The sequence below is a fragment of the Eretmochelys imbricata genome, chromosome 27 (genome assembly GCF_965152235.1).
Source record: "Eretmochelys imbricata isolate rEreImb1 chromosome 27, rEreImb1.hap1, whole genome shotgun sequence".
NCBI classification, from domain to species: Eukaryota; Metazoa; Chordata; order Testudines; family Cheloniidae; genus Eretmochelys; species Eretmochelys imbricata.
In genome coordinates this window covers 14,921,572-14,934,158 of record NC_135598.1, presented here as the reverse complement: position 1 = coordinate 14,934,158, position 12,587 = coordinate 14,921,572, and the positions used below count along the sequence as shown (strand labels likewise).

The 12,587-nt window shown below is 54.7% G+C and overlaps 2 protein-coding genes across 2 annotated transcripts in view; one reads left to right on the top strand and one right to left on the bottom strand.

Moving 5' to 3' along the window:
* RAB5C (RAB5C, member RAS oncogene family) overlaps positions 1 to 7,677 on the top strand; it is a 33,522-nt gene extending 25,845 nt beyond the window's left edge. Inside the window, exons 3-6 of the mRNA XM_077806410.1 lie at positions 4,316 to 4,467; positions 4,806 to 4,928; positions 5,920 to 6,013; positions 6,496 to 7,677. Of these exons, the coding sequence (XP_077662536.1) occupies positions 4,316 to 4,467; positions 4,806 to 4,928; positions 5,920 to 6,013; positions 6,496 to 6,611 (485 nt within the window). The 3' untranslated portion in view covers positions 6,612 to 7,677. The remainder of the gene's footprint in view (positions 1 to 4,315; positions 4,468 to 4,805; positions 4,929 to 5,919; positions 6,014 to 6,495) is intronic.
* A 3,360-nt stretch (positions 7,678 to 11,037) lies between these two features.
* On the bottom strand, positions 11,038 to 11,760 carry LOC144258153 (heat shock protein beta-11-like). The gene has a single exon (XM_077806534.1). It carries the CDS (start codon positions 11,626 to 11,628, stop codon positions 11,038 to 11,040), a length of 591 nt encoding a protein of 196 aa, XP_077662660.1. The 5' UTR covers positions 11,629 to 11,760.
* Between the last annotated feature and the right edge of the window lie 827 nt (positions 11,761 to 12,587).

Genomic DNA, 12,587 nt, shown 5'->3' with positions numbered 1-12,587 from the left:
CACAGCTTACCTTAGACATTTGATGGCATGTCTGTATCTGACTGAGGGCATCGGGCCTAGGAAAGTAGGGTTAACCCTAACACCCATCCTACTTGATTTGGTGATTGTCAAATCTCGCAGCCTTGTCTTGATTTTAAAATGCCCAGAAAGCAAAACGTCCTTTGCCATTTGTAAAGGAAACTAGTGGCTGAATGTCACGAAGGGCAGCTGAATCGAGCTCCCATGGGAGTTTGGAGGAACATTAACAAGACAGGAAAGCTTGTTCCGGAACTCCAAAAATGACTGTCTGATACAGTCTGGCAGAGTAAATGGGCCACTGGCAAAGAGCATTTTTCGCTGCAGTTACATGGCTGAAGAGACTTGCTGGCTGACCATTGGTAGGGTGCGTATTAAAGTGCTCCTGCTGTTGAGAAGCTTCCAGGGCCCCCTCAAAAGGGTTACAGCAAAAGGCACTTTCCTGTGCACAGTAATCTTTTCAGAGGGGGAAACCGGGGCGGGGGGGACCCCTTTGCAAGCTTCATGTAAAAAGCTGCCTGACTTGGCTTTGAGCTTCACTTTCAAGTGTTGGCAAACTGGCTTGTTCTACACATGCTGTTGGGAAGTAACTTTACATCCTTTTTGGAGGTGAAATGGAGGCTTCAGCCTTCCTCCTGGTAGGGCATCACTCGTGCCACAATAGCCACGAGGAGGCTGTCGAATGAGTCCCACTCATCGCTGCCGTGATGATACTGACTGTCCTGCCTGATAGAGCTCCAGGCATGTCCCCGAACCTCAGGAAGGCCTAAACCCCAGCTCTCCACCAGCATGAGCTCGTGTGCCTGTGATTGCAGCTCTCCCCTTCCACATAGGACATTGATCCTTGCAGCCCCTGAGTGCAGGGGTCATGGAAACACACTCCCCCAATGCAGGGGGTGTGCATGGCAGGTCTGGGCCCTCCAACAAGAACGGCAGAAAGGGAAATGATGCAGTTAGAGCTTGGCCCTCTGGTTGGAAGGGCAGAGTTACCTTTCACTTTCACTTCATGGAGGGAGCCTGTCCAAGCTCGTAAAAACAGGAAGAGACAACAGCCTGGTGTCCTGATGTATGGTCAGTGACTTGGGTGAGATGTGCAGGACTAGACAAAAGCATGAGCTAGTTACACCAGCCAAATGGATAGGCTAGTGAATCTATTCAGGATCTTTACTGCTTTAGTGAAGCCACATGGGTGTGCTTGGATCAGCTGTTCTGCCCAGAAAGCCACTTCCAGACAGACACCTCTCCATCTCTGACCCACGTCTCTCTGGAGTGGAGCATGGCCCGAGCATGCTGTACTTGATCAGCAGCCTGGGCACTGAAGCCCTCTTGGCGCAGAATGCACTGCGATTGCCTGTGTAGCACTTAGTCCTTCATCACCCTGCCTGCATGCCTCAGCTAGTTCTGGCCTGACCCCCCGCCTGCTGAGGAGAGGGAGTCTCCATTGTCCACAGTCTGTGACCTCTGAGCCTGGCAAGAGGGCTAGCTGCCATGTGGAGAACTAGGAAGGAATTTGTTAGTGTGGCTAGACCGCTTTTAGGTGACAATCACTGCTGTCCAATCACTCGGGCTGGATTTGAACCCGTCACCCAGACCCCTCTCCGCATATGCACAGTGTGCCCAGTCATTTAACAGCATCGTCAGCCAGGTGAAGAGCTGCTAGCCCACTGCTGAAGTCAGTCATCTGCAAGTCTATAGCTGGCCTCCGCTTCATTGTGGGGCGTTGGAGGAACCCCATTTGAAGAGGGGCCATCCAATGGCCCTGTCCTTGTCATCCCTGAAGTGGTTCCCACTTGGCAGTCCAAACCTGGTGGGCCAATGCTTGGGTCGGTGATAGTCCATTAACAACTGTCATCGCTGACCACTCATTACACCAAACAGATGCCACCATCGTGTCCTGTGGGGGTATTAATGACCCAGAGGAGAGGCTTAGTCCATTACCAATTCCGAACCATCAGTCCCTTGGTCTGTGGTAACTTTAACTTAAAAGTGCACTGCGTAGCAAGCAAACCTTATTAAACTGACGCTGCCCCAGGAGTTGCCTGGACTATAGTGACTGGCTTTCCTGACCGCTGTCCAGGGCTCAATGACACTGTCCCCTAGAGGGACCCTTGGCTGCTTTACACGTAACTAACGGCCTCTGCAATATTTGTAGCACTTTCCGGTTGTCCCGGTTACTGGCTGAGGATGTAGCTGGCTCTCTGTGCAGCACCATGGTCAGAAATGGGATTCAAAGTAAAGGGACATAAAACCAGGGGGTTAGAACCTGACCACAGGGCAGGAGACAAGGAGCCAGGACGGCTGGGTTCCATTCCTGGCTCTGCTACACTGATCTCGGTAGATCAGGTACCCACTCCTCACCTCGCTTGTAACACGGAGGTGGGATAGGAAACGCTCTGAGATCTCCAAAGGCACTAGGGACACAATGGTCTCACATCCCAGGGCTGTGGACGTTCGCACTGGAAGACACGTGCTGAGATCCCACTCTGCGCTTTAGCAACCGTGTGAAAAGAGCCTCTAAGCTAGCCTGTCTTCTGTCCAAAGAGCAAGTCCTCTCCCGGTGTGCTGCAGGAGCTAGGTGTGTAGGGTACAGTAGCATGTGTGCTCGGATGTACCATGGGGGCAGACCAGTTTGGCTGTGTTAAGTGGTTCTCTGGCTGCTGTAACTATGGTTTGGTCCCTGTCTCTTGCTCATGTTGTTGTGCCTAAATACCCTACCTGTAGCCAATGCAGCCACTGGCAGCATACCTGTCTGCTCGGGTAATGTAGCCCTATCTGGGGTCCCCCCCAATTCCTAGCTGTGACATTCCCCAGGCTACAACCTGGACTGCTGTGTCCTGTAACTCTGTAGCCCAGAGTGCCTTTTACGCTGCTGGGCTGTCCGTACAGCCACTCCTGGCCTGCTCTCAGCCTTCAGCCTGCAAAATCCCAGCCAGCCATGAATTACCTACAGGGCAGCACCCGCATTGCCCCAGCCTGGATGCCCAGAAATGTCTTATACTCTTCAGCAGCCTCCTGGACAGTATAAGCTTGGAGATAGTCCGTCGTTCCAACACTGGGAGCGATCGTGCACCAGCCTTTATCTCCAGTAGAGGTTTCTCAAACACTGGTTTAGCTAAAACACATTTAACTAGAGAGATTTCAACTGGCAAGGCATAAAAGTCAGAATTGGTTACAAATAAAAGGAGAAAACCACAAGCTAATTCTGAAACTTTACCAAGCCTAATAGGTTGAAAAGCAGAGACGATTTCTCTCCCCAGTAGCTTTTGGCAGTCTGGACTGGCTGGAAAACCTGGCCAGGGGCCCCCAGGTCAATGATGGTTCTCCCTCTTTCATGCAATGTACAGAAGAGGCAAGAATGCCGGAAGCACCCGAGAAGTGGGGGGGGGGAAGGCACCAGCACCTGAACCATGGCCCCACCCCACTCCACCTCTTCGCTGAGGCCTTGCCCCCTGCTCACTCCTTCCCCTGTCATTCACCCTTAAGGCAGGTAAAAAGTGATGGGGCCATGGCCCTCTGGTCCCCCCCGTCCCCCTCCGCCCATTCTGGCGCCCTTGGGGAGAGGCTGTTAGGGACACTTCCCCCCCTTCTACTCCACCCCTTTCTGCCTGAAAAACCCCGGCTTGGTGAGGAGGGCAGGTAGTTTCCTTGTGTATGGGAACTCCAGACTGAATTCAGATGAATGGTGAATGTCTTGCTCACAGCTCCCCCCTGCTGGCGAATGCCCAGGTCAGCAGGTAAGGGCTCTTCAGCCCTTTGCTGGCGTGCTAGGGTGTCTGTCTGAGCATTGCCCAGAACGACCACGTATTAGTGACCATTGTCTAGCCGAGTCTCCTCCTTTGACATGCAGTGCTGTTACGCACATTTCAATGGGATAATATGCAGCAGATTAGGAGTTTTCAAAGGGTACCTCCAAGGCATCCTTGGTACAAATCAAACTGTATAAAGATGGGTTTCAGAGTAACAGCAGCAGTGTTAGTCTGTATTCACAAAAAGAAAAGGAGGACTTGTGGCACCTTGGAGACTAACCCATTTGAGCATAAGCTTTCGTGAGCTACAGCTCACTTCATCGGATGCATCCGATGAAGAGAACTGTAGCTCACGAAAGCGTATGCTCAAATAAATTGGTTAGTCTCTAAGGTGCCACAAGTACTCCTTTTCTTTTTGTATAAAGATGGTGAACATGGTGTGTGTGGGGGGGGGGGGTCACTCTCGTGCAAAGAGAACCAGGTTCTCAGAGGCCAGCTGGCTTAACCCAGGGCTGTCCGGCTCCCTTAGAACTAACCAGCCGCTTCTCCCCCAGCCGCCTTCCTAACACAGACTGTCTGCCTGGATGACACGACGGTGAAGTTTGAGATCTGGGATACAGCAGGACAAGAGAGATACCACAGCTTGGCCCCGATGTATTACAGGGGCGCCCAGGCAGCCATTGTCGTCTACGACATCACCAACACAGTGAGTACGGAGCTGCTGGCCACAGACCAGCTTGCTGGAGGGGAGAAGGGCCAGTGTCTGGGTACCCTGCTCCTTGGAACGCTGCAGGGATGCCGTCGGCTCAGGACTGGGGGCCAGCGGTTTGGGCGGGCGGGGGTCATCTAATGCTTGCTCTGGCACTCCCCATGTGTTGCTTTCCCTTGGCTCTGTACGGGGCTCTAGGGACCTAGCCACTGAGTCTTGACCAACAGCGCTTGGAGGCAAACCGTTCTCCTTGCTGACTGGGGTAAGCCTCTCCTGCCTCTGTGCCGGGCAGGAGTGGGGAGAGGCTGCCCTCCCTCACCACTGCCTCCTTCTAGGACACGTTTGTACGAGCCAAGAACTGGGTGAAGGAGCTGCAGAGGCAGGCCAGCCCCAACATCGTAATTGCATTAGCAGGCAACAAGGCTGACCTTGCCAGCAAGAGAGCTGTGGACTTCCAGGTAAGCAGGAATCAGAGCAGACGCTGCCCTAGTTCAGAGCCAGGGAAACAGGAATTTTTCCTTCCTTGGTCTCCAATATCCAGCTGAAACCTATCCAAGGGGCTTCATTAAAGCCCTCGGGGAAAGTTGTGTTCCAGGCGGCTGCACCATGGTAACCCCCAAGCCCTGCTTGAAGGGAAGTGGAGCCCACCTGTGTCCATCCACTCCTTTCAGAGCCCTTGCCTCCTTTGTGGGGCAGCCCCATCTCTGGGATGGGGATTGGAACAAGCTGACCCTAAAGAGTAACCACTGGTGTGCTCTACCCACCCGCGCTGTGCTGCCGCCCTTCAGCCAGCTGCCTGCCTTCCTTCCCCAAGGCAGATGAGCCACGTCCCGCCAGCAGCCAGACATCTGAGGAATCTGTCCAAGGCAGCTCTTTAAACAGATTCCCTGCCAGCTCCCACCCCGCCAAGGGAGCTTGGTTAATGCGGCACTCGTGTCCTGAGGCTTTTCCTTGGGTCACTCGGGCAGCAGGCTTCCCGTTACGCCGCGGCTCGGAGACGTGGGTTGGGTCGGGTCGGGTGGGCTGCCTTTGTAGCCTGGCCCATGTGCCTCCCAGCTAGCGGCCATAGCGCAGAACCCTTGCGAGCAGCGCCCCAGACAGGTCTGCCTCATGCTCCTGCGGTGGGCAGCTAGCTCAAACTGGTGGGGGAGCTTGGCGCTGCTGTCAGACGTGGGTGGGGAGGTGGGATGCCAGCCGGGCAGCGCCGTCAACTGCAGCAGCACGAGTCCTCCAGGGCTCGAGGGGACTTGTGGGAAGAAGGGAAAGCAGCCGAACCTAGTGCAATGGGGCTTGTGGAGGGGCCCGGGCTGCTGGTCAATCCCTTGCCTGCCTTCCAGCACACCAGTCTTTTCTTCCCCCCCCACCCCAGTGAAGGGGGCAGCTCTGGGCCTTCCCCAAGCTCCTTGTCCGAGTGTAGGGCCAGCCTTACACTGTTGTGATTGCCTCCAGGAAGCCCAGACGTACGCGGACGACAACAGCTTGCTGTTCATGGAGACCTCGGCGAAGACGGCAATGAATGTGAATGAAATCTTTATGGCAATCGGTAAGTGGGGTAGCTGCGCAAACTGGCATTGTGCCAAGTGCCACCCACCCAGGTGAACGGCAGCAATCCCCTGACTCTACACCCCGGGGGAGCAAGACCAAGTCGCTGCCCAGGGAGCCTGTTGCCCGGCTGGACATGGCCACCCCTGCTGGTTAAAGGCCCTCTTCCCTCCCTCCCTCCCCCCAGCAGGATCCTGTTGGCAGCCATCACTGCCGCAGGGCAGCCAGAGAGAGAATCTGAGCCTGCCCACTATGGATTAGTGCTGCCAGAGTCCTGGCCAGCCTGTGCGCTGGGCACACCTGGAAGTGGCACGCACCGTACCAAGCCCAGCTGGAGGGAAAGACCTGCCTGACGTGGCACGAAGGCCAGCCTCCCTGGGGGAGCCAGAGCGTGCCGCGTCAGAGCAGAGCTCAGCGGGCCGATGTCAGGAGTCACCGGCTCCTCTGCACGTGAGCTGCATTGACCCGTTCCTCTCCCTCCAGCTAAGAAGCTGCCGAAAAATGAACCCCAAAATGCTGCTGGCTCTCAGGGCAGGAATCGGGGCGTGGACCTGCAAGAGACCAACCAGCCCAGCAGGAGCCAGTGCTGCAGCAATTGAGCCGCCGTTCCCACCTGACCGAAGCCCTTCCAATGACCTGACTGGAACCCACTCGACCCAATCGCACTTACGGTAGAGCAGCTGGCAATTGCAGCTGCGGTGATTTCTCCATCTCCTTCTGATCATAGGCTGGAGGGAGCTAGTCCACCTGCACCTTTCTGTACAAATACTAATTCCATTTTAAGTCTTAAGTCACTTTTTTAATATATGAACTGCTCTTCCCTCTTCCTGGTGGTGGATACACATGCTGGCCTCTTCCCGCCTCTGCTAGGCGAGAGTTCGAGCCGAACGGCTCCCACAAGCTTCTCGTCCACTATTGGAAACAAGGGCCGTTCGTCCCTTAGATGGGATCTTGTTTCAGAGTTATCCACTTGAACAAGCGAAGGCTAGTTCAATGCCACATGCCTAGAACAACCACTAAATAAAACGATAGCATTATAATGACATTCAGCTCTGGTGTCGGAGCCATGTCTCGACCAAATCACAATTATGAGTATTTTGGGGTGGGGGGGCAGAGGGGAGCAAAACTGGTTTCTTCTGTATTTTGTATTGTATGTTTCTTCAACATGTAACCAATCAGTATCTTGTCAATATAGTACATACCAACTAGCCTTCTGTCGTCCTCCTTTTGGTGTTGGACTTTAGCATGCCAACTCTTTTTTCTATCTCTTCAGTTCTGGTGTAATGCACTAATAATCCTGTTGCAATTTTTTGCAAAAAAAAAATCTTGTATAAAAAACAAAACAAAATTGTCCTTTTTGACAGTGATGTGATGCCACTAATGTTAATAACCTTGCTCGAGTGCAAGCCGCTCTGGTTTACTGATGTACAGAGATGGGGGAGGGGGAGACTTGGAGTAATTTGTCTGTGGAAACCATCTGTATTAAACCTCATAATTCCACAAAATAAAACCTGGAGGGAGGTATTAAAATAGCTTCTGTTGCTGGAGTCTAACTCACGTTGGCTGATGCAATGTCTTATACAGATTGGTATTTAAAGAGGAACTGTCAACTTAGCCTTCATCACAAACTTATGTTGTGATTAAAAAAAATTTTTATAAATCAAATGTGACCAGAAATGTTTGAGTTTTATTAAAGCCACGTAAACGAAAGTTGGGTTCCAGTGTTCCCCACGCATCACGCTAGTACCCGAAAGTGAAACTGGCCAGTGTAGTTTCATTATGAATTTGTGCCAGCTAGCTCTTAAAGCACAACACAAAAGAGCTCCGAGAAGTCAGCATTGTTGTGCCCCTGTTTCCCCATGTGTAGAGTGGCAGTAAGTGCCTCACCAAGACCCTCCAGCAGGTCAGTGGCAGATCAGGAGCAGGACCCAGGTCTCTTGAATCCATCACTGTTCTACTCACTGATCCTTGTAGATTACCATGGCAGTGTCTAGATTCCCCGTTGTGCTTGGTGTAACTGCCTAACCTGAGTGGAAGTGCCAAGGGTAAAGGGGAGGTATGGTGGAGAAAACTGAAAGGATTGTCCTGAGAACACAGGGACTTTTTTTAAAAGGCACAGAACCAGTGCCAGCTTGAACCAGGTTTGTGCTCAAATAAATGTTAGTCTCAGGTGCCCCAAGTACTCCTGTTCTTTTTGCGGATACGGCTTAACACAGCTGCTACTCTGAAACCAGGCCTAGAGGATGGCAAGATGCATGGAAACAAGCCTCCCATAAAATGAAAGTGGCCCATCTGGCTACAGATGACAGTCTGGAGGAAAAGTCTAAGCCCAACATGCCCATCACCTGTCTGATGGCTTGAAGGATTTGGTAACTATGCCCACAGCTGCAGCAACACTGAGCACTAGCAACAAACAGAGGCAGCTGGAGAGAAATCCTGGATTTCAGAAATCCATGGACCAGCCAAGTTGGAGTTTGCCATGTGGAAAATGATGACAGAGCGGTTAACTGAACTTCCTTTTTCCCAGTCTGAACAGGGCAAAGGTAGAAGCAACAACCAGCTCAGCTGTCTTAATCAGTAACCCCATCTCTGCCCCCAGACAGAGGAACTGCTCGATCTAGCAGCATTAGCCAATGGCTGGAGCGGGTGTTGTGAGGTGTCCCTCAGCGCGGGGAGCGCGTTGCTGAAAGGGGGACAGTCATACCTGCTACCTTACCTTAACTTCAGTCTGCAGTAAAAGCTAGCTGGCAGGGCAGTGTTGCAGTCAGAGGCACCTTGTTCCTGCCACTAGCAGGGCCCCTTACCCCAGGAAAGGTAACACCAACCTCTTCCCTAGCTGATCCTGTGTGTACGAGGGGAGCATTTCAGGGGAGATGTGGGCAAAGTGCAGAGAGTCCAGAGAAGAGCAACAAAAATGATGAAAGGTCTAGAAAACATGACCTATAAGGGAAGCTTGAAAAAATTGTTTTTTTTAGTCTGGAAAAGAGTGAGAGGGGACATGAGAACTGTTTTCAAGTACATAAAAGGTTGTTACCAGAAGGAGGGAGAAGACTCCTCAATGTGTGAGGATAGGACAAGAAGCAATGGGCTTAAATTGCAGCAAGGGCAGTTTAGGTTGGACATTAGGAAAAACTTCTGACCTGTCAGGGTGGTTAAGCACTGGAATAAATTGTCCAGGGTGGCTGTGGAATCTCCATCATTGGGGATTTTTAAGAGCAGGGATGGTCTCTAGATAATACTTAGCCCTGCCATGAGTGCAGGGGCCTCGAGACCTCTAGAGGTCCCTTGCAGTCCTACGATTCTGTGATAAATGTGGAGTGAGACCTGCTGCTCTTTGGGCTGCATAGGGTAGAACCAAACTGTGTGTAGAGAGGATCCCAGATCAGCAGCACCGTGATGGTAAAGGGGTTGAACAGGCCTGTATGGTATGAAGACGAGCCCACTTCATAATTCCCCTGCACACTCCATTGCAATGCAATGGGAAAGCCACCCTGCAACTAGTATCCATGTCACAGACCGTTCCCGTTAGTGGAGGGCAGACACAGCATGTGGGTGGTGTGAAGACTCTGTAGTGTATTTTCCTTGCACAATTGCTCCTGCTTGGCTTGTTCCTTTAGCGGGCAACCTGGCCTCTCCCATTTTCCAGCTGGAATCTCTGTGGCAGCTGCTCTTGAGATTAATGGGAGCTGCAGGAAGCACCCAGCAATCTCCCACAGACTAACTCCAGCTTCTCTCTAGAAACCGTTCAAAGCGGTAACTGGGAGCGACACAGCAGGGTGGCGAGCTGGCTCGCTCTATGGCTGGAGGCATCTAACCTTCCCTGTGCTTGGCAGAGACCAGCAGGAATGTCTGGGCTTTTGCTTAACGAAGGTGATAAAAGCTGCCATCTAGGGCCTGTCCCGCTTACCCAGCACCTCTGGAGTCTGCTGATTTGCAAATGCTCCTGTCTCCTTTCACTCACAGCCTCCTGCCCCGAGTTCCCCAGCTGCGGGAGGGGGTTGGGGGGGCTTCTCCTGTGGTCTGAGCTCAGTACCTTTGCAGCAATGAAATAGGGTAGCGAGTTAGGTGCTGCTAGGCAGGGTGGCTAATGCTGGCCTATGGGCTTCCTGCTGCAGCTCAAAGCACCCCCCATCCCTGGGTCGGTCTCATGAGCAGCTTCTACGTGATCACAAAGGCTTTAGGAGCCAGCCTCTTCCCATCCTTGTTCGGATGGAAAGCCTGGAGTCAGGGAGTGACTTGTCTACCACCTGTCTCGGATGGGTGCTGTGGTATCAAGCTGCTTGTCCATACAAGGATCTGTGACTGTAATTAACAGTAAAGGGGATGAGCCGGGGACTAGAACCCAGGTGTTCAAGGCTGTCCGCTCTCCTCTCTGTGTGTTAGATAGCACCCCCTGTCCAGGAACTTGTGAGCTGAATGTCCTGTAACCTCCCCACCTTTTCTTGCAGCCGGGCCTGCCCCTGGTACCTGCACAGGACAATGCAAAGGCCCTGGCAGTGCTAGAGGGGTCCCTGCTCTGGGAGGAAATGCCTCTGCTCAGTGAGAAAGCCACGCTTGCCCCTTCCCTCCCTGGGGGAGGCACCCCCAGGCCTGTTCCTTGGGGCAGGGCTCCCCTGGGCAGCAGGGTGAGCCGAGACCCCCTCCCCACTCCTTCCTGCAGGCTCTGCTGAATTCAGTGAGACGCTCAAGGGTGGGCTTGGAAGCTCCAATCCGCAGAGCCAGGTTCGTGTGCCGTGTAGACAGACCCTGGGGCTGCTTCTCCTGCTGCTCTGTCCTGCCCCATGGGGCCTAATCCCTGTACATCAGCAGCCAAGACTGACCCACACCAACGTGCCTGGGAAGTGACTCAACCAGCAGGGTCTGATTTCTAGGGAGAGGAATTTATTTGGTACAAAAACTATTTGGAATCACTTTTGCTCTGACCATAGTGACAGAAACTGATGCTAGTTTTGAAGCCACTTGTTTTAGGCTCCAAAAATCTGTTCTCGGTTGCTCTGCCGGGGCGGCTGCCAGCAGCTCAGGGGGTTACCCCTGGGCTCTGCTGACGTTGGCCTGGTCCTCTGAGCCCCCCGCAGGGCTGAGCTGGATGGGCACGTTCCTCGCGGGGACGGCTGCGGGGGCCAGGCACGGGGCTTCGATGCACAGCTGCCCCTCCCTGGAGATGGAGCAGGTCAGGCGGTCGGTGTCCACGGCCTCGGGCACGTCCCACTCCCTCTTGAACACCTCGTACTTGTAGGAGAAGGAGCCTTTGCCGTCCTCGCTCTGCGTCTCCTTCCTGCCCGTCAGCAGCACCTTCCTGCCCACCAGCTTCACCGCCAGCTCCTGGGGCGCGAAGCCCCAGACGTCCTGCCGCACGGCGAAGGGCTGGGCCGTCCCCTGGGCCAGGGCCACGCTGGAGCTCTGGCCTGGCTCCCCGCCGGGGCTGCTGCTCCCTCCGCCAGCCAGGAGCTGCCCCATGCTGCTTGCAAACGCCCTGGCCGTCTCCAGCTCCCGCAGCAGCTCCCGCTCCAGCTCAGCGAAGAGGGCCCCCGGGGCCGGCCACAGAGTGCGCACGGGGCCCAGCCGGGCAGCCACGGGGCCGGGGGCGGGCGGCAGGATCTGCAGGCGGCATAGCATCGCTGCTGCTGGGGCTGCCTCTGGCTCGGGGCTGAGTCCTCTCCGGTGCGGGCCAGGGGCCGATCTGCTCGGGGCCGGGGGCCGGCAGCTTTTATCCCCTCCCGTGGGGGCCTGGCTCCTTCCAGAACCCTCTGGCCCGGGCGCTCCCGCCAGGCCCCATTGCCTATTTTTACGAGGCTGATGGCGAGGGGTTACTCATGGGCCAAAATAACAGTGACTGCAGCCCTGGGCTGGATTCCCCACTCCAAACAGAGCAGCAGGAGGGGCCACCGGCTCGGGTTACAGGCGCGTGGGCCAGCCCCAGGGCCAGCCCCACCACCAGCCGGGGCCTGGGCAGGGGAAACCCCACGGTGCCTGCTTTTACCTGCTGTGAGGATTAGCCTGGAGCAGGGGCTCCGGTCTGATCACAACGGTCCCCTCCGGCCTGGGGATCTGTGGGCCTAGGAAAACCCCGGGGCTGAGAGGGGCTCAGGGCTGAGCAGCACAACACCAGGAGTGTCCTTCAGCCCCCGCGCACGTCCCCTGCCTCCCGGCACCAAGGGTCTTGCTCTGGGGGAAGGAGACAGTTCTTTAGCTCCCGGCAATTCAAACCCAAACCCTGCCCTGTCCCAGAGGCCAGCCAGCCGTTCAGCGCACATCCCTGGTGCACCCGGCCCAGGTCTGTCACCTCTAGCCCCCACTTTCTAGCCCTCCGTAAATGGACCCCAAGTGGAAGGGGGCATCCGCACTACGGTTCTTTCAGGCCAAGCTGTGGGACGGGCCCTTCAGTGCCCTGGTTCAGAAATCAACAACCGCCCTTGAGTGGGGCTTGAGTCTATGTCAGGACCACCCTGAGCTGGGAGACCCCGTGTGCTGGGCCTAGTACACACAGTGAGGAATTCCCGGCCTCAGGCATTTACAAGCTAGTCAAGGTGTAGGGAGGAGAAACTGAGGCACGGAACAGGGGAAGTGATGTGCCC

Excerpts from the sequence above, each read along its gene's own strand:
- LOC144258153 (XM_077806534.1), bottom strand. The coding sequence starts at position 11,628 with ATGCTATGCCGCCTGCAGATCCTGCCGCCCGCCCCCGGCCCCGTGGCT.